The 22713-nt window shown below is 43.1% G+C and overlaps 1 protein-coding gene and 1 non-coding gene across 3 annotated transcripts in view; one reads left to right on the top strand and one right to left on the bottom strand.

Annotated features, from left to right (window-relative positions):
- The window catches only part of RBKS (ribokinase), a 69521-nt gene extending 65218 nt beyond the window's left edge, over window positions 1–4303 (top strand). For both annotated transcript variants that reach the window (XM_068939589.1, XM_009676254.2), the window contains exon 8: window positions 2937–4303. In XM_068939589.1, the coding sequence (XP_068795690.1) occupies window positions 2937–3110 (174 nt within the window). In that variant the 3' untranslated portion in view covers window positions 3111–4303. The remainder of the gene's footprint in view (window positions 1–2936) is intronic.
- Window positions 4304–6738: 2435 nt separating this feature from the next.
- LOC104144972 (uncharacterized) lies at window positions 6739–10716 on the bottom strand. Its single transcript, XR_011140353.1, has 3 exons — window positions 10577–10716; window positions 9418–9436; window positions 6739–6845 (listed from the first exon to the last, which is right to left on the bottom strand). It is a non-coding gene; the product is annotated as an uncharacterized protein (transcript).
- Window positions 10717–22713: the final 11997 nt, after the last annotated feature.

Below are 22713 nucleotides of genomic sequence, written 5' to 3'. Positions count from 1 at the left end.
TTGACCTTTTCTGAATCCAAGAAACCCAATGTAGTGTAATGGACAATACCAAAGAGGGAAGGTCTGTTTCTGTAGGCTGAAAATAGTTCTTATAGCAGCTAACTGTGCAGCTGAATCAGTTCTGCTATTGCTCTTGAATTCGTGTTTGGCAGTTTTGTGTCTGCACAGATCAGAAGCGAGGTTGAACAGGGTATTTACAAAATCGGTCTCATACATGCCACTGTTTTCAGTGCAGGAGCTCCTTTATTGAGAACATTCTACATACATAGAAAATGTTTACTTAGCGAAAACTGAATTTATGATTCCCTTGGGGGATCTATACTAGCTATTCTTTGGAAAGAATGACTTCTTCAGTCTACGTATGGAAAGTGCAGATTGTAGTGAAAGTTTAATGGTCTCAAATCCTTTTTGCATATTCTCCAATCATCCTATACAAGCTTTTCTCTTCTAGGAAACCTTTTTTCCATTCTGCATGGAAGTCTGCTGTTTGTGCCTTTTTGACCCTTTTTTTAGTCATTTAACATTGTTTAACCCTGACCAAGAGCTCCACAGCAGTTTCACAACTTCCGAGCATCATCCACAAGTGGAGATGCAGAGTAGCTTTGAAGGGAGAACTTACGTTCCATCTAGCTGTCATCCAAACTAAGACATGGGTGATGTGTAGTTAGTCTTTTTGCTCCAATAGCAAACAGTGCAGCAATTACTTGGGATGATATTTAGATATCTTCCCCCCCCCCCCCAAAAAAAAAAAAAAGGATGATCAGAAAGACAATATTCTATCCCGTGCTGCTGCCAGGTTTAGGTCATGCCATTTGACACCAGATGCTATGAGTATTCTTCACTAAAATAATGCTTGGCCTCTGCCATTACCCAGTGATCACTTTATGAGAAATATTTGACATGAAAGTGGCAATTTTTTTCCCATTAGAACTTCCGCTTAACAAACAGATCTGCCTGCTCAAATTTTACTTCTGTGTGTAACAGCGGTGCCAAAATAGCTTTAATAATTAATCAGGCACTGATTAGATTATAAACGCCAAGATGGGCCAGAGATTTTTGTATTATGTATCAGACAAAAGATACTGGCAATGCTTAACTAGCAGTCACCTGTTAGCGCTCCACCTGCCATTGTGGGAGCACTATGGAAACCAGAAGAGAGAGACAAAAGCCCAACAGAAATTGATAAAACCTTCACCTGCCAGTTGTATTTTCAGGCCTGCAGAGCTGTTGAAACAGGTGCTGCTACAGCTGCAGGCTGAAGCGTGACTTTTGTTGTTAACTTGTAATTTGCCAGACTCTGCTCTACATTGTACCCCAGTGTAAACACCACAGAAAATAGCATCCAAAAATCAGGTTAGCAGAGAGTTAACTAGGGAGTTTCCTGGCTGTAGCAGCACTGCAAACAACTGTGGGAGGGCTGGCCAAGGAGAGGAAAGGCATGGCGCAGTGGTGAGCAGCCCGCGCCCCATGCTTACCCTCTGCAGGCTTCCCTTGCACTTGCCATGCTGCCCTGCCGAAGTGGCTATTGTACAAGCAGCTTTCTGTAGAAATGGTATTTTCTGCTGCTGATTTTGGCATAACTATGACCCTAGTAGTGAGAACCACTAGAACACAACATTGGAAAGTTACTTGCTAGCCTTAATTTCCGGGTAGAAGTTGTGCTCCGCTATCTTTACTAACTTTTGCCCAAACCTTTGCTCTTGTCCTGTGTCTTGGGGCCTACTGGGTGCTCAAAAGGGTTTTATTACAACTATAGAGGCAACCCTCTCCAGGGGAGATAGTCCATTGCTGGGTCTCGAATGAAATGATACTACCAGTGTGTTCAGCATAACACTTTTGCTGGTATAAAACTATGATTAAAAAAAAAGACACTCAGAACCAGCTTCACCATGCCGACAAGAACTGTGTTATCAGTCTAGTTTGGAAATCAAGACAGTTGTAAGGGGGGAGAGGGGAGGAAGATACGGTGGAATGAAATGTGCAAATCAAGTTAAAATATGATTCATTTTGCCAGTTGTTCAGAACACTGTAGAGCATTGAACATAGCGAAACAAGAGCTATTGTTAAAAAGCAGTCAGGAGGCAAACAATCGTCATTCGCTGCTGATCAGAGCAAAACTAGTGGTTTCTGGGGTAGAGGGTCAAAGCAGGTCAGGCCGAGCCCAGAGCCAGCATGGGGAAGACCCGCTCCCTGTTTGCTGGGGACTCGCATGGGGGAGAACAGAGCCTGGGGCAGCTCTCATAGGAGACGAGAAGTGGGGACAGGTAGTTAGGAAGGCCCTGACTGCCAAGCATTCAAGCTGAATGACACTTTCCTTCACCCCTTCCCCCCCGCACTCATCAAACTCAGCACAGGTGGCAAAGCTTGTCCCAGGCATGAGGAGTTTAAATGACATACAGAGCACAGACCTTCATTAACGGGAACGTTTTAATGAAGAACTGCTGAATTCTGGAGGCATCAAAATGTATCATTCTGCAACTAGGAATTTACAGACACCACAAGCCACATGGCTTATTTTTTCCCCTTTTCTCTCTCCCTTCTACCACTGCCCTTTATGAAAAACAGAAGTTAAATGAGAGAAAAATAGATTTAATGAAACACGTTGAGAAATCAAAATCAGGCACTCCAACAGCAGGAAGTTTCAAAAGCAGTGTTTACACCAACATGTTATCTGAGCTGTAACACACTTGTATTTCTTTTTATTTTTTCCTTTAAGCCACATTATAGTGTGTACCTTGATTAAACAGTTGGACAAAAAGAACGGTAGCATCATGGCACTAGTTTAACACCTCGGAATTTCCTAGGCATAGAAGAGCAAACTGAACTCAACTCCTGAACGTTTTCTCGACTCCTGCAATCAGTGCTGCAACTTTTTTGTTTCCAGTAAACTGCTTCCCTCTGTGAATACAGTTAACTTGTTTGTTTTTGTATTCTAGGGAGCTGGAGATAGTTTTGTGGGAGCACTGGCCTTCTACCTGGCTTACTATCCCAAATTACCCATGGAGGAAATGATCAGGAAGTCTAACTGCGTTGCTTCAGTGAGCGTCCAGGCATCAGGGACACAATCTTCATATCCTTACAGGAAGGACTTGCCTCAGGACCTTTTCTAATTGACATTGTCTAGCTCAATGTACTGATTTTATCTTATCTCAGACAGCATTATTCTCCTAACTGCACAGAGGTTCTCCTCTGCTGCCTGGAAAGACTGGCAAAGTCTCTTTCCCTATTATTTGAGAAATCTTGTTAGTTCCTGTTCTGCAATAGTAAGGACGGTGGAGGGTCTTTCAAACACGGCACAGCAGGTCTCTCTTTGGCCCCATGCACAACCGTTACATTGGTGACAACCCCACATAATGTGTTACGCTGCCCGAGATGTATGCAAAGCTTATAGCAAAACATCTGGAGGGTACCAGGCTCCTAGCAGTGTTTCTGCTTGATTTTATCAGAACTGACACACAATGCCAGTACGTGAAACACTGTGTTAGCTTTGAGATTGTAACCTTTGTCCATCACCTCGGTCCTCAGCTGCAAGCACTGAGGTTAGCATTTAATGAAACCAGACTCACTGAGCATTTTAGGAGCAGCTCTACTCACAGCAAGTACTTGGCTCTTCCCCAGCCTGTTCCGCTCCTAACAAGGCGTTGTATATTGAGCTCTGGCCTGTCTATTTTTGTGCCCCTCAGATAGGGGCTGCAGCCCTGTGCTCTGCTGTTCTGCCAGCCTGTAGAAGGTTTGTTGTGCTGAGACAAGTACAAGAATGCTTCTGGACTAGACTTTGTAAAAAACATTTCTAGCCATATTGCTCTAAACATAGGTGAGAGAGTTGAAGAAGAAAAACCTCCAATAAAATTGATCAGAAAACTAATGTAATGATCCGCTCTCTTCATGCCTGACAAAAATCCAGAATAAAAAATATGGCCAACTTACCTGGCTTGATATAAAGACCTGTTGACTCTGGTCCTAGGTTATGCAAAAGCTCATCTTATTTCACCAGGTTCCCCTTGCTCCTTCCTTACCCAGAAAAGGAACTGGTACAACACTACCCCTCCAAGGAATGACACCAATTTGTGGTCACTACTGTTGAATCTGTGGCCGGTAGGTTAGAACAACTTGCAATCCTGCCATTGAATTCCTGCTGTGGAAAATGTTAATTTTTATTGCCTTATAAAACAATAGTTCCTTTGAAGATTACAGCCTCTTTCACAATGGAAAACACAGACAATGGGATTTGCTATTTAATTTTTTTTAATTGAGGACTGTAAAAATAACTCAAAAGATAAATAAATGTTGCTGTGATGATCTATGTCCAGACATTAAGAATTTTCTCTCTCTACATTGTTTTATTCACAATGGCCTTCAAATCACAGGAGACGGTGATCCCAGTTCATTTCCTCTTTTCAGCCCATGTTGCAGGATTTCTGAATCAGTGTTCACCCGGTTCTCCCCCCAGCCGTCCTCTCCTCATGCATAAATCAAGTCCAGTCATTGTTCAGATAGAACGGATTTTTCTCTTCTCTGTGAAGAGGACACGCTTTTTTGCTAGAGAGAGAGGAGGGGGGAGAGAGAGAGAAGAACAATTTGTTAAGAAACTGCAAGAATTAAGATTCAATTCAACAACAAGCTTACTTACATCCCTTTCTCCTGACTGCCTTTGTACTGAAATGAACATAGAGCAACCGTGACTTGCACAGTGCTGTCGTTAACCAACTCTTGAAGGAATTTAGCAGTGTTTTTGCTTTACCGCATGTAATTTTCAGTTCCTAAGAGGTCTATTTTACCTCTGTGAAAATAAATATCAGGATTTAAGTGCCTGAAAACATTCAACAGCTGCTCCCTGTGACTATTCTGAGTCACAGCTGTTCAACATAGGGACAAAAATAGGTTTTTACTGCATTCTAGTACTCTTTGACTTCAGAGCCCAAACAATTACAAGTTACAAGCTGTATCTGATTGGTCTCACATACCAACAGAAAAGTTAACTGAGTGCCATGTGAACTTCTCAATAAGCCACAAACCGAGCCTGCCTCCAACACCTGATAATGATGTTAACGAAGCCATTTACTTATACGTCAAGCACAGTTGAAGCATTAATGTGAAAGAATCAACACAAAGATTTACAATACCATTTGAAGAGTGCCACTGTTCCAATTAAACCTCAACATATTATTTCCTTTGACAACTATACAAGGACAATCCACAAAGCAACAGAATTATTTCCTCCACGTAAGTTTCACTTTAAGAAATATTGCAACTTACTAAGCATTCTGTTGCAGTTATGAAGTAGTGAAACTTCTGCACTACTGCCACTACTTCACTAAAAAGATTCACTCTGTGGAGGCCCCCCTGTTCCCAAAAAGTACAAAACACAAGGTGAAAATACGTGCCAAGTGAAAACGCTTCCTAACATATTCCTGAGGTGAGCTGATACCTAGGCCCAAATTTACTTTCCTTCACACATGCATCACTTTGTTGCATCAGTTTCTCACTTGTGTTCTAGTATAGGCTACAAAGAAAATCAGAGATTCTTTTTCTTCATTATTTCCAATTTCTATTACTTCAACAACCTACACCGTGTTCTACAATGTAACTACTACGTAGCATGAGTCACATTTCCTACAAATTGTGAAACTTCTGAAGAACATTTTGCACAATGTTCTGATGCAGTACAGGGAACAGTAATTCAAACTTGTTTTCTAGTTCAAGAAAATAATCCCAGTGATCTCAGATTCTCATTCTGTATGAAATTCAGAAGAGCAACAGCTTTGGTCAGCATTAATACTTTGATGCGTTTCTCTCATACTGTTTCTCTGGAAGTTTGTCTCACCTGAAGTAAAGCTCCTGTACTGTTCTATCAGAGCATAAAAGGTTAGTCATCTAACAAGAACATAAAATTATTAAAAAAAAAAAAAAAAAGTGAACCACATAACCACTGGCCATGCTTTATATTATACACTTGCAGTAGCTTTATTCCATAGATTTAAATAATCCTTCTTTGCATTAATTCTCCTGTGCTATTTCTAGCCTGGTCTGGTTTATTTTTTAAGTTTCCCCAAATTAACCTTTTTAATGTTAGCTACAGACTGGTTCCTACCGCAGAAACTTGAGCTCTAAGTTACCTTTCAAAAAGCTTTGTGAGTAAAAGGCACTCTTGGCAAGTGCTGTATACTCCGAACAAATCAGATTCTCAGACTGAAAAAAATTTGCAAGGACCAGAGGAACATAAAAGAACCAACAAACTCTCACTTGGAGAAGAGTATCTTTTGTGGGGGAGGAAAAAGGGAGAACTGGTGTTTATGTCTTAAAAGAAGTCCATTTTGTAAGTGATGGTCAAAGTTCATTGTCTGGAGCACCCATGGCAGCTTAACATTTCTACTGATGCATACTTCGTGGCTGCTTGTTGGAGGTAGCATGATCTAGCAACCCACACAAAGAAACAGAATGAAAGAACTCCTGTGTCACTTTGCTGTGCCACTGACATGTGGCATAGCTGTCATCAAAGACACTGTGATGTCTTGGGCAAGTCATTACTTTGTTTCAGTGCCACAAACTGTAAAATGAAGGCAACGTTTACTTCCCAGTGGAATGTCATAAAGAACAGCAACTATACAGTCATCTGAGGATGAAACATGTTATGACATATTCTGTTTAAACTGGAAAAGTTATGTTATTTTCAAATCATTTAACATATAGTCAGAAAAGCTTATACAAAGCAGGCCAACCTCTTCCCCAAACTCTTACCAAGAGGATCGTATCTCAGCAGGACCAGTTTTTCCTGTAGCCGGAGTCTCCTGACATTGAAACAGTAGCCTGTCTCTGCTGCGCTTGTCATCCTCACCAGAATGTATCTAAAGTTACAAGGAACATCTCCGTGTCAATGTACAAGCACACAGCAATGGCCACCACGTGTCTGTCAGGGTGTTGTCAAATGTAGAAACTTTTAACATGAACAATTTGGAACAATCACACTCACAAAATATAGTTCATTTCAAATTTTTATGGATATTCTGGATGGGAGCTTTAAGACTTTTCATAATTCAGATATAGAGCCCACTATAAACCATAAGTTTCAGCATCAAGTTTAAGTAAATAACTCCTAAGTAGAATACAAGACCAGAGAGAAATAGTTCCTCCACAAAACAATGGGGAGGGAAAAAAAAAAAAAAAGGAAAAACAGGAAAGGAAGAAAAAAAGAAATCAACACACAATTGAGTCGCTATGGCTTAAAAGATAATGGAAGGAGAGGAAGGATGATAGGTAGGTAAAGACATTCAGGCTGCAGATGATATATCATCACTTCCACATGCAGAGAGGAACCACAGCAGATACAATGGAAGAAGAGGCATGCAAAAAGGAAAAGCAGAGCATGGCATCATCTGTCCCTCTGGAGATACAGGATTTGAAGTTAACCTGACTGAAGAGGGAAAACCTTGAGGACTCTCAGTTTGCAGAACAGACTAGCAGCAGCTACAGTATCCCTGGGAGCAGGGAAAGTAATGTGACTGTGAAAGCAGCCAGGTCCCCCTACCAATCTGGAAGTACTCCAAAATCTGTGCAACTCTCCAGAAACTTAGGGCATCATCTCAAGTTTGGAAAGGTCAAGTCCGTTAACTAGTCTGTAAATTATGTCTTTCACTTCTATTATAATAAAAGTGATGAACACACCTCTGCACACCCATTCACTTTTCTGGATTTTCCTGCTTCCAATACAAAATTAACCTTGAGAAGACAACCATTTTTCCTCACTTGTGCAGGTCTCACCAAGGTACTTCCTTGAGCTTCCCTTTTCAACTTTGTAATCTAATTTTTTTAAGTTTCTTTTAAAGAAACACTAAATACAACCACTGAATTCCCTCAAACAAACTGACCAAGCATAGTCTAGGGATTATCCCTGATTACTCTCCTCTCCTGGACACTATTGCAGGTGTGATGCGTAGCACCAGTAACCACACAGACTCCTTCCCCTATACCTCACCCACTTCCTCAAAGCCTCTTGGTGCAGTTTCCCCTTTCTGGACTTGTGGTATCAGTATGACCAGGTTTTGAAATTCTTAATACCTTAGGCCAAATCCTTTCTGAACAGTACACCTTGTTCTGAAAACTTGCTGCCCAATGAAGAAATGTAACTGTGGGCACAAGCAAAAAAAGAACAGCGGAAACCCGAAGAATAAACTCAGGCCAGGGGAGAAAAATCCAAGGGGAGCACAAAAAAATGTAAGAAGACAACATATTCCCAAAGAACATAAGAAGAAAAGAGAAAGGGGGGGGGGGAGGGGGAAACACCTCAAGGAACATTCAGCTTTGCTGTGTTCATTTCTGCAAACAGATAATGGTACAATGCTAAGATGTCAAACTGCTTTCTTCTCTGTCAGACACATACTTGGAAAATGCGTTCCTAACTTCAAAACCTGACAATTATGCAGGAATCCTGTAGCAGAAGAATCTCTTCAAACCCAGCAAGTGGTTGGTAGCAGTTCCGTTTGGGGCTAATTTTTAAAATATTCCAAAAAAATTTTTAAAGTACCAAAGGTCACAGTTTCCAGGGCTGTGAAGTACAAAACATTATATGGTTGCAAAAAATGCAGCTTCTGAGAATTAGAAGTCGGGGAGACAGGGAGATATTGATATTTATCACTTCAGCCTATTAGACTTGTCTAGCTAATTTTCTTATAAATAGCATTTTGGATGCAAGTCATTCTCTCCACATACACGTAATCTACATAATCATGTCTCCTTGCTTCTGCAGATGTAAGACTGTTCATGTGCTGAAAGTATGTATTTCTTCCTTTCCAACCCTTAAACGTTATCAGCTTTCTTCTCAGGTTATAGGACTGTGATTAATTTTTTGCAGGGCCTGCTAACACCTTTCATGAAATGAACTAAAGAGCAAATCAAGATGCACAAAATCCTAACTGCAGCCCTTCCACTCCTCACATATCAACATTCACATGTTAAACTCAGGAACCATTCTACACCCTATCTATTAGGGAAACAAGGTTCAAAACACCTGCCATAAGTCCTACCCATGAACAACAGGAAGCCCCAAGAAGCTGAAAAAGCATGAAAAGTAAACGAGGAAGATTATGAAGTTACTGCATAGCCTCTCTGTAATCATAAAAACAGAGGTTCACTTTCCCTACACGGAGCGCTTTGGATATTACACTTCAGCCTCACATGACTGCCTTGCAGAACAAAACCTACCTTTGCTGCAATTTTAGAACCCAAGTGTTTTACCACTCTGCGCTTACCTGCGAAACAAACACATGTACAGAGGAACACAGAAGGATGCAGCTAGACTCAAGGATTGCAATTGCTTCATTTATATTAAAACATCTTAGATAGGTATAATATCTTATTAAGTCACTTCAAGATACAAGGTGGTAGCAGAAATCAAAAACTGGTCAGTAAAACATCACTTACTTAGATTTGCTCTTGGCCACTGTTTTTTTTTGCAGCATGAAAAGGAGAAAAAAGAAACAGTTATCTTATCTTGTTTCCTGTACATACAACATATAAAGATTAGAGTTTTCCACTGCCTGCCTTTGCAAGAGCCCCAGACAGATTGTGCAAAAGATTTACTATCACAAAAGAAAAGTCTCTTGTCCTCCTATCTATGTACTTCCAGTTGCCTGCTCTTTCTTTCATCATGCTGCCTTTAAAAGCATCTGCGCAAATGCAGTGTCTAGCATAACAGATTTTACTTGTTGCAGCATCTGGACATTTTCAATATAACGCTGCAACACTGAATATGAACACGCTATAGTTTCACAGTCACTTAAAGCAGGTACGATCCATATTGCTGGTGAAAGCTGCAGCCCCATTTTCCCCTATTGCTTAGGCACTCCCCTGCTCTGGTTCTTTCCTTTCCTTTGTGCCAAGACAAGGGTTTGCCTAACCGTGCAGTGAACCAGATCAGGGAGCTGATCTCAGATGAAATTAACCTTCTTGCCAGGTTAGTTTCAACTTTCACCAGTCCCTGATCAGGTCTATCGTATATCAAGAAACAGGCAAAATTACCCTTTTTTCTCCTGTCAGCTGGGTCAAGTCAAAGCAAGCATAAGTGTTTTAAAAATATATACATATGTATTGCTCATCTATATTCTGTCCATATAAAAGTCTGGTCTGGTCATCGTTAGCTTCCACGCAATCTCCTCTCGTGTGGGTCCTTCACCACACACCAAACTTATCCCAATATCGTGATGGTCATGCTGCTTGCCTCATGTTCTGTCTCCATCCACCTTGACTCCCTCCACTGACTTCCTGTTTTTCCACTCAGGACAGAGCTTCTCCACCTCATGCGTAAGGGCTCTCCAGTTCTGCTTCCCTCTAGCTTCTCACCTCAGCCCATTATCACAACGATCTTGCATTCTGCCAACACCCCTAGTCACAAACACTGTTACCTACTTCTCCCATCGACCTCACTATTCCCTCCCCATGCAAAACACACTCGTCCTGAAACAGACCCTTCTGTTAAATCCCTCCTCGAGACTCACTTTTATGAGAACAGGGACAGTACTGTGCTGGGTTTGGAGGACAGTGAGGAACAGCTAATTTTATTTATTCGGGGCAAAAAACCAACCTGTTGATGTGTGCAACCCAAGCAAGCCAACAGCACAAGCAGTTACATCTTTTGTTACGGTGCTTCTGCCAAGTTTTATTCCCTTGCCTCAAGCGGCGTGGTGACTCTCCAGGGCCGTCGCCCGGTCTTGGCCACCCCTGCCACAGCGCGGACACTACTCCTCCCCACAGTCGGGGCTGCCCCCGACCCCCGCCTCGCACCCACAGACGCCACCGCCCCCAGCCCACCATCATGGCGGCACCTCGTCCTGCCCCGCCCCTCCCGCGCCTCGCACCTCCCGACGCACCCCCGCCCCCGGCCACGAGGCCACTCGGCGCCAGGCACGCTGGGAAATGTAGTCCTGGCGCGGCGCAAGGCCTCCGCCAGGCGCGGGCCCCTCGGGGAAGGAAAGGCCGCGCCGCCGCCGCACAGGCCCACGTCACCGTCACGCCTTCCCCAGCCCCCGGCAGCAGCCGCCGGCACGGCCAGCAATTCCCGGTGCCACTTACAAGCCGCCACCGTTAGAAACATAACGCCGGTCCCCGCGCGGACGCCCGAGCGACTCCCCTCCCCCGCCCTAACTGCGGAGACACCACCGCTTCCGGGATCGCCGGCACAAGCGCTTCCGAGGCCGCGGAGGGGGGGGGGGGGGGCGCGGCAGCGCGCGGCGGTTGGGGCGTGGCCGGTCGCAGCCAGGGGGCTGCTGTGGGGGCGGGGCGGGGCGGGGCGGGGCGGGGCGGCCGTTAACGGCTGGGCTTCGCGGCCGTGGGGCGGGTGCGGGCTGTGGTGAGCTCGGCGCTGTACAGTTCCCCCTGCCTCCCCCCCCTCCCCCCCCCCCGACACACACGCGTCTGTCAAAGGCATTTCAGCTGCGAAGAAACGAAATAGGGAAATAGAGATTTCTGACGAGTTCACAGAGTCTGTAGGCCTGCAAGGGAACAGCTTGATCTAGCCCGCAGTTCTGCAGTGCTTATGTGAGCTCAGCCTTCACTAAAAAAGTCAACAAAGAGAAACTCGGGCTGTCGCAGTTTGTGGTAGAAATGTTTAGGATATGAGTCTGGTATCCTCTAACGGGCTAAAGGAAAGAATCCAGGGCTTATTTATTTAACTGTCATGAAGCTCGTGGTATGAAATCATCGGCCTAATTTCAGGATCCTTCCATGTTGGGGTTGGTTCAGAAGCGTGTGGGGCGTGGGTCCCGCAGCCCCGGAGTCGCTCGCGAGGACCAGCCCTGTGCGGGGGGACTGTGTCTGGATGCAACAGCCTAACAGCTGCTGCCAGAGTGAGGACGGTCCTGCGCACCGCGTGTGGCCGGAGCGCTGCATTCTGCTCCGCGGCTCGTGTGTCCTTAGGCATACCTGTTAACCTTCATTTGTCTTTGTTTCCTTTCCTGTAAAGCAGGGATAGTGCTATGTCCTTGACGTCTCTGAGGTATTAGGCAATTCAACCTATTAGTATGTATGAGATCCTATGCAAAAGCAATGGGGGGTGGGGGTGGCGGGAGACACTAAAACAAGTTTTGATGTTCCTCTGACCAGTCAGATAGTGAACTGTAAATCAAGAATTTATTATCCTTTAAAGAATACGCAATAGATCCATGGCTTACTTCTCTCTCTCCTTCCAATTAGATAAACTGCTAATGAAGGAATTCAAGTCCTTGAATATTTAACAATTAGTATGACAATAAAAATGTCAACTTGACATATTTAGATGGAAAGCAAGACTGGGAATATATCACAACATGCAGTTAATTTGATATCGTACAGCATGAAAACAAATGGTTGACCCTATAAAAGATGGGAGCAACACGACATCTCAAGGAAAGCAGTCTTGTTCATGTCAAGTGTTCGCTTGATATGTTGTTCTTTGTTTCAACTCAATTATTTCCAAATACTTCCTCTTAATGATACAAACCTTTCAATCTTCTACTATTCGGCCTTGAAAAATATAAATCTAGTAGTTACATAATCTGCCCGTGAATATCAGAGTGAGAACTTGAAAACATTCAGGATGATAAAGTGTTAGTGCTGCAAGACTTCTTTTCTTTGATCTATACTATTGCCTCAGTCAGGGCACGGATTGAAATGGAATGGAATTGCCAACCTCCTGACTTTACTGTCAGGAATATAAATCAACATTAAAGATGATTTTTAAATTAAATAGCAGTTAAAAATTTGTACAAACATCATCGAATAGAGGTTATACTGCCTCTTTTTAAACCTCTTGCCTGCTGGCAAAAATAAAACTTTTCCAGTGACATTTTCTGCTCTGCTGTGACAAGGGCCGCATAAATATAGACACCATGGATTAGAATAGACTTCACCAGTCTTCCTTTCTTACAGCCTTTTCTGTAGACAGATTTCCATAGCTATGGGTGAAAAACAGGGAGTTTAAAACTGGTGTATATATGGCAGGATGGTGACAGTATAACACATGCTAATGGTAGTAGTCATAGCCAGCCCTGGGGATAAGAGTGCTGGTTAGAGGAAAGGAGAGGGAGTCAGGGTTTCTGACCTGACCTCTGATAGAGATTTATTGTATGGGCTAGGATAAGTCATGTACTTTGAGATCCTTGATGGCAGGTGCAAGCAAATGCAAATTTTTCCTTCAACTTTGCCTAGAGAAAGCAAGAAGTGTGATGAACTGTAGTGCCAGCCTAGATAATTCTGATGCTTGCTAAAAAGAGAAGTCACTCACGTCTCCAGCGGAGAAGCTGCTGGTGCCAAAACGATCAGTGTCACTCAGAATCAAACATGGCTTTTTTTTTTTCCAGCTAGAAAAGCAACAAATTGTCATGTTATAATCTGACTGATTCTTCCCGTTTTTACGCTGCTTTACAGTCTGTGCTGAAGCCTCTTTTACCTTCAGGAAGTGAGAAGATTGCTATTTAGCCAAAAAAGTGTGGTCAGGTTGCTGGCACACGCTAGGCAGCCAAGGGACTTGTATCCAAGAGTGGCAGGAATTATGCTTCTTCATGTGCACATGACAGTTCAAGTAAATCATCACTTGAAAAAGTCATAGGAAAGGAGAGAGGGGCAGCAGACTTAAGTGATTGCAAGCTAAATCTCAGCTTGGCACTGTATTTTGTACATGACTGACTGTCAATTAAAGCACACAAAACCAATAGTGGAAACAAGAAAATAACACTCTAAACCCTGGGAAAAGCTCTACCAGTCCCCTTCCTGGTTTCCCACAAAAAACAGGCAAACAGCTACCTAAGCCAAAAAATGCACTCAGTTCAGTGGACATAGTTTTACAACAGGCAGGCTATTTTATCTTCTTGCTTTCCATCTCTCAGCTTGTTACAACTTAGCAGGGTTCTTGCTCTCAACAGTGCTAAACAAATACTCATGGGCACTATTGTGCAAGTCACTGATCCCAAATAACAACTGGATTTTTACATTCTTTCTGCATATCTGAATCCATTATCCAAAGAGGGCCCAGAAGAAGGTGGGCATTAACTCAATACAACTCTGAAAGTACAACTCTGAAAGAGGAACTGTCCAGGTCAGGAGATTAGGAATGACAGAAAGAGCCTTCTAAGTTGCTAAATTACTTTGAGCCAGTGACCAAATCCATTTCAGCTGCTGGCTATTTGCTGGCCTGTTTGAAGTGAGCAGGTGATGGCTTTTAGCCCAGTTTCTAAAGGTGTCTGTGTCACAGATTTATTTGCTGGCAACCTTGATAGAAAAGCCAGAAGATCTGTGGGCTTGGATGGTTCCCTTCCTCCCTCTGGAGCATAAGCCCCCCCCCCCCAAATCAGATGTGGAGCACTCTGGTATGGCAGGTCAGGGCACGGTTCCCTCTTCAGGGCTTTACCTGTCTCCTGCTTATTCCCTCCAGAGCACTGGTCTCTGAATCTCCTCCTGGAGCTCTTTTCCCCAGTATTGACATCATTCAGATACAAGGGGGGAAGAACAAAGACAGCACGCGCCCGTTTTCTTGTGTGATTTTTCTATACCCGTTTCCCAATCCCGACGTTCAAAGTAACAACATCCTTTCAAACCGCCCCCTCTTGAAATGCCACAGTAGTCAAACAGCTGCAAATCAAAACACCTTGTAAACAAGTGACTGAAATCCCGTGGGATGCCCGAGGGCTTGGGCACGTCTCAGAGTGATTATAGTTCCTGCTATACAAATTGGAGTCCGCGTAGCAGGGTTCGTGCCAACTCTGAGCTCTTGCTTTTTATTTTTAGTCCTGTTTGTCGAGGGGTTTTCATGATAAAAAGAATGACGTGCGGTATCAGTAATACACAGATAAAATTAGATAGTAGCCGGAAGTGATCATACGACTAATCCTCCCCACTAAGACTTTTTCCACAGGATTTGAGATCCTGTGGGCCTCAAGGACAGCTTTTCTCTGGGTGAATTTCACTTCTCATCAGCAGGCAGCTGAAAAATTGGACTCACATGAGGCATATGCGGTGAGTCTCACGCAAAGAAGTGACTGTCATTGTCATTGCTTATGCCAACAGCTGGGACCATCTGGGACACTAAAGACAACATTGTCTAGATGTGTACAGCTGATCGAAGGCTGTTTTCAGCAAGTCTCTAAGCCTTCTTCCCTCTTCGGGCCAACAGAACGCAAGGCTGTTGCCTTCTGTGCATGGTGTACTGTACACAGAGCAGCCTAGTCGTCAGCAGAGCTCAGTCCTCAGACTTTTTAGCGTCCCAGACATAAGCCACCCACCCCGATGCTAAAGACTTCTATTTCTTTCTTTGGAAGAAGAGGCTGCCAATAGGGAAGAAAGGGTGGAAAGTACATTAGATTACATCTCTAAAGCAGATCTATCAGGATAACAGGATTGGTTGTCATTTGTTTTGGCTTTTTTTCTGCTAAAGTTTGGATTGCTCTTGTTTTTCCTGCACTGTAAAATGGGCAAGTACAAGTGGTTAACTGATCAGCAAACCTTTTCTATTGCTTAGAAATATATCTGGCATTCAAACAGGCAGCAAAGTTTACGTGGTGCACCATCAAACGAAGATGGGATTGATTGCAATGTAGCACAAAGGGATTTAGAAGAGCATCTGTGACATTATGGCAAACAAAGAGTGCATCAAAAACAAAGCTGTGAACCCACAAGGCCAGACGGTTTACAATTACACTCAAACAGGATATGTAAAGGCGAAGGGAGAGATCAGTATGTAATATGAAAATGGTATGACACAGGTAAGGAATGGAAATTTTTGTTCCTGTAGCTTACTGAAGGAAAATGGCTCCAGTACCTGGACATGGACCATTTTGTGCGAAAAACCTCTTGCAGAATGAAATGACATATCACTTCCATCGCTTCCGGGTAAGTGAGGTATCTTCATTCCTAAGCCAGAGGGACCATCTCCAAGGGAGAAGAAAATAAACAGATTCGAGTGTGGCAAGTGGTTGTGGTTCTGCCCATTTTTTTTTTAATATCAGAAATAGAAATATTTTCTTCTAGAGAACTAGAGAAGGAATAAAGGCTTTAGCCTTCTACATCCCTGAAGACTTTCTACTTGGAAGGAGGTCATGGAGTTCACAGCTGCTTCTCAAGTACTGCTGTGTTGTACTGCCTTGATGTCATGCATCATTATAAACAAGTTACTATTTCTTTCAGTGTTTTGGGAAATGGGACTGGAACAATACAGCCACAGTAGTTCCCTCCCTTATCGCAGCAGGCTTTTTAGTGAGCTACTCATGAGCTGTACCTGGCCAAATGATGACTATCCGTCTTGTCTGTCTATGTCTGGTACTAGTGCACATCTCTGGGCAATTTGGAGTAAAAATTCTGATGGATTTTTATGAAGGGTGGAGGGCTGGGAAGGAGGGGAGGGAACTAAATGTACAGTGCTATGTGGTTTGATGGCTGCTTGTTCTGAGAACCCTGGGCTGAGAAGCCCCCAAGGCTGCTTTCCTGCAAGCACTAAATGCATCATCATTCCTTTCTCTACGCGTTTACAGTTCTGAAACCAATCAGTCACTTACACCTGACGGGATAACAGAAAAACAAAGTTAAGCAACATAGTGTTCCATTCACTTCTATCTGCTTAGCTCAGATTTGAGCTAGATCTGGGATCAATAGTTAAAAAAATAGTAATCATTGTAAAGGAAAAAGTGCTACAAATGAGGTGCCGCAAGGGCATATGTAAAAATCTGTTTGAAGCCATGGGCTATTGCGTAACTGTCTCTAGCTAGTTGCCTAAACTTTTTTTATCTGCTGTAGTCTCCCTAGACCTATTTCACCTAAAAACATACAAGTAATTTGAAAGTTCTCATGACGCACAATGAGTATGATATGACCTTTGCATAGTCTTTGCCAAAAGATTGTCTTTCCTCTTTCTATTTCATAAGCACTGTCCATCTGGCCTTGCCCTGCCACATTCCCGGATATGAAGAAATATCCTCCCTCTTGTAGAGAGGAGGCAGCCCATTAGGTTAAAAAGAGAAGTATTAAAGAAATATATTCATAGGTGGCCTTTTATAGAGGATTCATTGATCACTGAAACTACATGTACACTCCAGTCATTTTTTATCCCATGTTAAACTCTTTGGCACTGTCAGACTACTTTACCAGATAATTTAAAGCTAGCTCAAGCTTGTCTGCACTTGTGTTCCTCACCCTTCTGGTAGATAGCCAAATTTTAGCCTGGCTGGAAATATTCCTTGCCTGACGAAGAACAAGCTATTTCCCCACATCATTAGATGTATCAAAATCCTTTTCAGCTGCCCACAAAGCGTAACTAGACCAAATCACATGTTTTCTCCAAAAGCTATCCTACCCAAATGAACCAGAAAAAACTGTCCTTTTTTTTTTTTTTTTTAAACTCTGACAACATGAGCTCTAACTTCACTATTACAGAAAAACTACTCTTCCCAACTAGGAGGTTCAATAAGAGAGTAGATGTTACTCCCTAAATGTAACAGATCAGTAAATTCATTCTGGTTCTTTAAGAGTACCTTGCTATCTAGTCTGACCTCAGTAACTGTCCAAAGGGCAGAGCTGCCCCTAGCCACGATCATGATGAAGATCTGGTCTGTAGCACCTAATCTTAGAAAAATTACCGTTCAAACATTCTGCCTGTTCACACAACCCAGTCCATACTCCAGATGGAGTGGGAGAAGACTGGGGTGATATTCCAAGCACTGCCTTGCACTAGCTTCTGATGACCTAGTTATGGGTAACTAAAGAGATCCAGATCTCACTGCTTGCCTGACACAAAAATACTCTTGCATCATTCTTGAAAACCTGATGCTCCCATTGAAGAGCCCCCATACTCCAATATGTAGCTGTCTGCAGTGACCTCATGCTCATATGCAAAATGATGATCTGTGATGTGGGCACTTCATGCTAGCAGTGAAACAGAAGGGCTTACTGGAGAGGGACTATCAGTAGGTTTGTATTTAAAGTGTCTTCAGAGTCAAATCAATTCCTCCCGCCCCCTCCCCCCCTCCTTTTTTTTTTCCCTTCTGAGCTGCTGAATGACCAGAGGCAATCATTGCACTTCTCTGTTTCCAGTTCCAACCTTTTACTTCTTCTAGGCAGGAACTGCCTTCTACACTGTATTTGTGCAGCAGCTAGTTTTGTAAGGTCTCACTCCATCAGCTCCTCTGCACCAATATTATGATGTTGGTGAGCCTCCACTTTCAGGACATTCTGCAGGACATCTTCCCAGCTGGCCTCCTATCTATGAAATCTGTGGGTGAAATGCAAGCAAATGCATTCAAGTTAGACGTACATCTGACGCCAACTGCATCTGGCAACTGCTCTGGCACTGCAGAGGACAGCCCCAGGATTTCTAGTTATTTATAATTCAGCATCAGATTGGACCCAGTTGCTCTTGGCTAGAGATCTTTTTGCAATAACAAACTAAGATTACATGAAGAGCTTAAAAAAGAATTTCACCCCTCCAGGGCTAAATTACTTCCACTTATATACAACTGTCATATCTTTAAAGGGCAAACTCAGAAAGCTAGCACTGAAAAATATAACTCTACAACTGAGACTATCTGCCTGCCCTCTCTAGGCAATCACATCTCATATCTGTAAGGTCCTTCATAGCAAGGAAGCAAAATTCAAGCTAAGTGGATGGAAGATTTATGTACGAAGTAGGAAACAACAGCTTGGGAGGAGGAGTATTCGAATGCTGGAGCCAGTTACAAAGACAAACCTCAAACATCATACGTCTGCTTTTACATAGCATCTCACTCATGTCTGGTAAAATCACTCCGTGCTCACCCAGACTTTGCAAACTACTAGTCACCAGCTGAGAAAGGCATAGTGATGTACATGTTACGGTAGCACCTGGCACTGGCAAACAATCCACTTCCATATGTAGCTCCAGGATCCATTCCATACATTTTATAACTGATGTATTTTACATGAAATAATAATTGGAAAGCATGGGGGAATAAAAACCCTATATACCAACTTATCTGTCCTGCAGGAGGTCTCATGCTGATTAGCACACCTTTAATGAATTTAATCAGTAGCAGAGTCATGGAGGAACATGAAGAGGTCATACTTTCTCTACATTCACTTTTTGTGAATATTCCCAGTCATATGATGAGAGAGCAGTCATGCTTCACATAATGGCTGTATTCAGCCCTGATTATATACCTGGGTTAATAATTGAAGCACTTAACCCTAAGGGCAAATGGATTTCCCTGAAGAACACAGACACTATGGAGGGGAAAAGCTCAACATAAAATGTCAGAACGTGGAGCTGCTTTGTTCAAAAAATTTCCTATGCAAAATATTTTACTGTCTTCATAAGCCTGGGGGATCCAGGCTTTATTGTCAATTTTCCTTTTACTCTTTTTTTCAGTGATGGCACAGAAAAAAGTGGAAGGTGAGAAAAGAGAGATGAGGAAGAATAAACATTTTTCACTTCTAATGTGGTGATTTACATAGAAAAATCTGGGTTTCAGGTTTTCATCCAAAAAAGGAAAAATTCCATATTTTTTCTAATTCCATCTATACAAAAAATCCTGTGTTGGGTTTTTTTTTTTTGGTAGTTTCTTTTTTCTCTTTTTTTCTATGAAGCCAGGACCCAGCACTGCATTGTGTTCAGAGATCAGCACACTGAGACCAGTGACTAACCAGTACCTTGACAAGAAACCTATCCCATTCTTCAGCCACAATAATATCTTACACCTCCAGCTGCCGTAAATGCTTGGATGGCTCCCCCCAGGAGAGGGCTCTGCAAGGTCCCTACCAGGAATGATATGCGAACAAACTTTCAGAGCAAATAGGTCTCCTTCACTGAGAGAGGACAAATCATTGCCCATGCATTTCTCTGCAGTTTGCTTCGCTCTTCCCATTAAATCTCCTGATGCTTGACATGACTGACCTCATGGGCTATCAGACTCCATAAGAGCCTGAGATGATCCTTTGGAGTGCACGCTCCTGCAATGCTCTTGTGACTGAATTTTGCCTTACTTCAACTGCCAAAGAGTCTTCAGAGTTTCTGATTTTGGCCCTGCCTGAAAATGCTCAGATACAGCAGCAGTGGGTTCAGTTTGCAAGGAGCTGCATGGTCCCTTGGTCAAACACTCAACTGTGAGTGGAAGTAAAGAATGGCAGCAGGTTGGTCAGTGGTCCTTCCCAAGGGCACACACTGTACAGACACTACACTGCATAGGGAGCTAGGCTTTTGCAACTGTGTGGATGGAAGATGATCTGCATTGCCTCTACTCCATAGTCAGTACTGTAGTCATTGTGTGATGTAGAGTGACAACTATGCCTGCTTTGCAAAGAAGGGCAGTGAGGTAGAAAGAGTAAATGATGTATCCAAGGGCTTTGGTAATATATATATATATCTCCTCTTTGGAGAGTCAGAGGAAAGTTTAGAAATTAGACATTCATGTCTCTCTACTGCCTGTGTTCATACCACTTGCAGCTGTACTCCCTTCAATAAAACCCAAGGATTCAGAGAGAGTGAATTGCTGTAGGCCTCGTAGCGTTCATTCAGTCAGATGCAATTTATCATTAAATCTTTTTAAGCTAATCTGCTAGTTGCCAGTCTTGGCTTCATTTTCTCATTCAAAGAACTGCTGAACAGACAGGTATGAAATATAGTATGAAATATAATAATAAGCAAAGGCCATTTCATTGTTTCTGATTTTTTCTCAAAAAAGGGAACAGCTTGCAGTCAGCGATGCAATCCAGGATGGGCGGCATGCGTAATCCTCCTTGCCCTGCTGCAATCTCAGGTTAGCAGGGAGGACAGGACAGCTGCCTGCTCCAGCACGCTCATTGTCGTTGATCCTGTGAGGTTGTCTCCCTTCCAGAAGGAGTCTGTATCTCATCAACTGATAGGCAGAAATTAGGTAGGAGTGGCTGAGGTGCTTGGGCAAAGTTCTTAATTTTCCAGTAGGACCTGTGGCTATCCTGAAGTCACAGAATCACAGAATCACAGAATCACTTAGGTTGGAAGGGACCTCTGGAGATCATCTAGTCCAACCTCCCTGCTCAAGCAGGGACCTCTAGAGTCCTAAGCAGTGGAACAGTACACATACACAGACCATCTTCCACTGTATATACAGTGAATCCTTTGCATGCAGGACTCTGGCCACTTTGGAATCATGTATGACTGTTTCACATGCAAGGCTCAGAGATGGCGCTAGGTAATGCTGCATCTCCCCAGACTTTCTCTCCCACAGGAAATGACACCCATCCCCAGTTAGGCTGAATGAAATAGTCCTAGTGATGGGTTCGTACCAGCAGCTGAACTGTTTTAAAAATCCCAAATAAAATTCCCAAAATGAAATGGTAACCACCAAGGCGTGGATCATCAGATGCATAGCTTTCTTCCAAGCTCTTTTGGCATCCTTGAGAGTTTTTCCATTGGTTTCAGTGAGTCTGGAATTCAGAGTTTAACGCAGGGCACTGCAGCTAGAACAAGGCATAATGAGGTTGGGCAGAGGGCCTCGCCTCATCCCATTCAACCTTAGGTACTTAAAGCCTCATTAACCACAGCAGTCAACTGGGGGGATAGGCCCATCCAGAGAGCAGGTAAGTCCCCATCTCTTTCCATTAGGTATAGGTTGGTATGGGACCTACAGTTTAGGTCTCTTAACTAAGTGCCTTATGTTGGATGGTCTTCCTGTGTGATCTCAGGCAGTTCATTTTCCCTGTACCTCTTGGCAGCTCTACGATAAGGGCTGTTATATCTCATTCTATATAAAGAAGTTTTAGGTCTTTAAAAGGAAGCTTTATAGAAGTACAAGGAATTATTATACTTCAACAAAAGGAACCCGCTGTCAAAGGAATCCACACACACAGTCTTCTGTTTTTATCAGTCCCTCTCTGCTCTCCCAGTACAGCCACATTACCCCAGCTGACTGTGAGTTCTTGAGCATCCTAACCATTGTTCATTCATATTTATTTCAGCTCCAACTAGTGTTCAGTCTAGAGGCTAAGAGCTTTCTGCAAGATTGGTTTCAAGTAGATATGCAAAGAAAGGCGGCTGGGCAGTGGGCCTATTTCCCTTCTAGCAGCCTTTGTTATGATTTTAGATGTGAAATCTACTGATGGCATGGAGACTGAATTGATTTTCTAAACTGCCTTGTTCACTGATATGAAAACCTCCTCCATTAAAATGACTCAGACCAAACCCTTATGGTATTATCCCATGACCCAAAGAGTGGCTTCGCATTTGGCCACAAGAAGAGCGGCATTTTTTGGCTACATGAAGCTGGGAATGTATGAGGCAGTGACTCTATTTATTCAGAGAGTGATACACAGTCATGGCTGGAGGAACTTTTCATTTCCCTGTAAATTACCAGATCGAGCAGCCTTGTCTAATCCTTCCTTCAGCCTTCAAAGTTGGGACACTTTTTTAAATTTTGTGCCAAAATCTATTTTTAAAGTTGTTGTTGCAATCGCTGCCAGATATGAGGAGGCAAGTGCCTTCCCCCATTTTTTGTCCAAAAGAAAGGAATGGAATCCTTCTGGCATAGACTGAATCTCCCAGATGAGATCCTAAAGCACTGTGCAGTCATTAGTGAATCAAACCTCACAAACCCTTCCTTAGTTAGTACTAAGTTCTTTTCACTGATGGAAAGCAAAGAGACAGAGCAAGGGACAGAGAATCTGCAAAGAGGATTTTGGTTTTGTGAGGAACAAAGAGAGTGAAGGAGTTGTATATCTGACCCTAAGCGATTTACTAAAGGTGATGTTGGA

Source organism: Struthio camelus, chromosome 3 (genome assembly GCF_040807025.1).
Source record: "Struthio camelus isolate bStrCam1 chromosome 3, bStrCam1.hap1, whole genome shotgun sequence".
In the NCBI taxonomy this organism is placed as follows: Eukaryota; Metazoa; Chordata; class Aves; order Struthioniformes; family Struthionidae; genus Struthio; species Struthio camelus.
The sequence above is the reverse complement of the archived record's forward strand: the minus strand, read 5'-3'. Positions and strand labels throughout refer to the sequence as shown.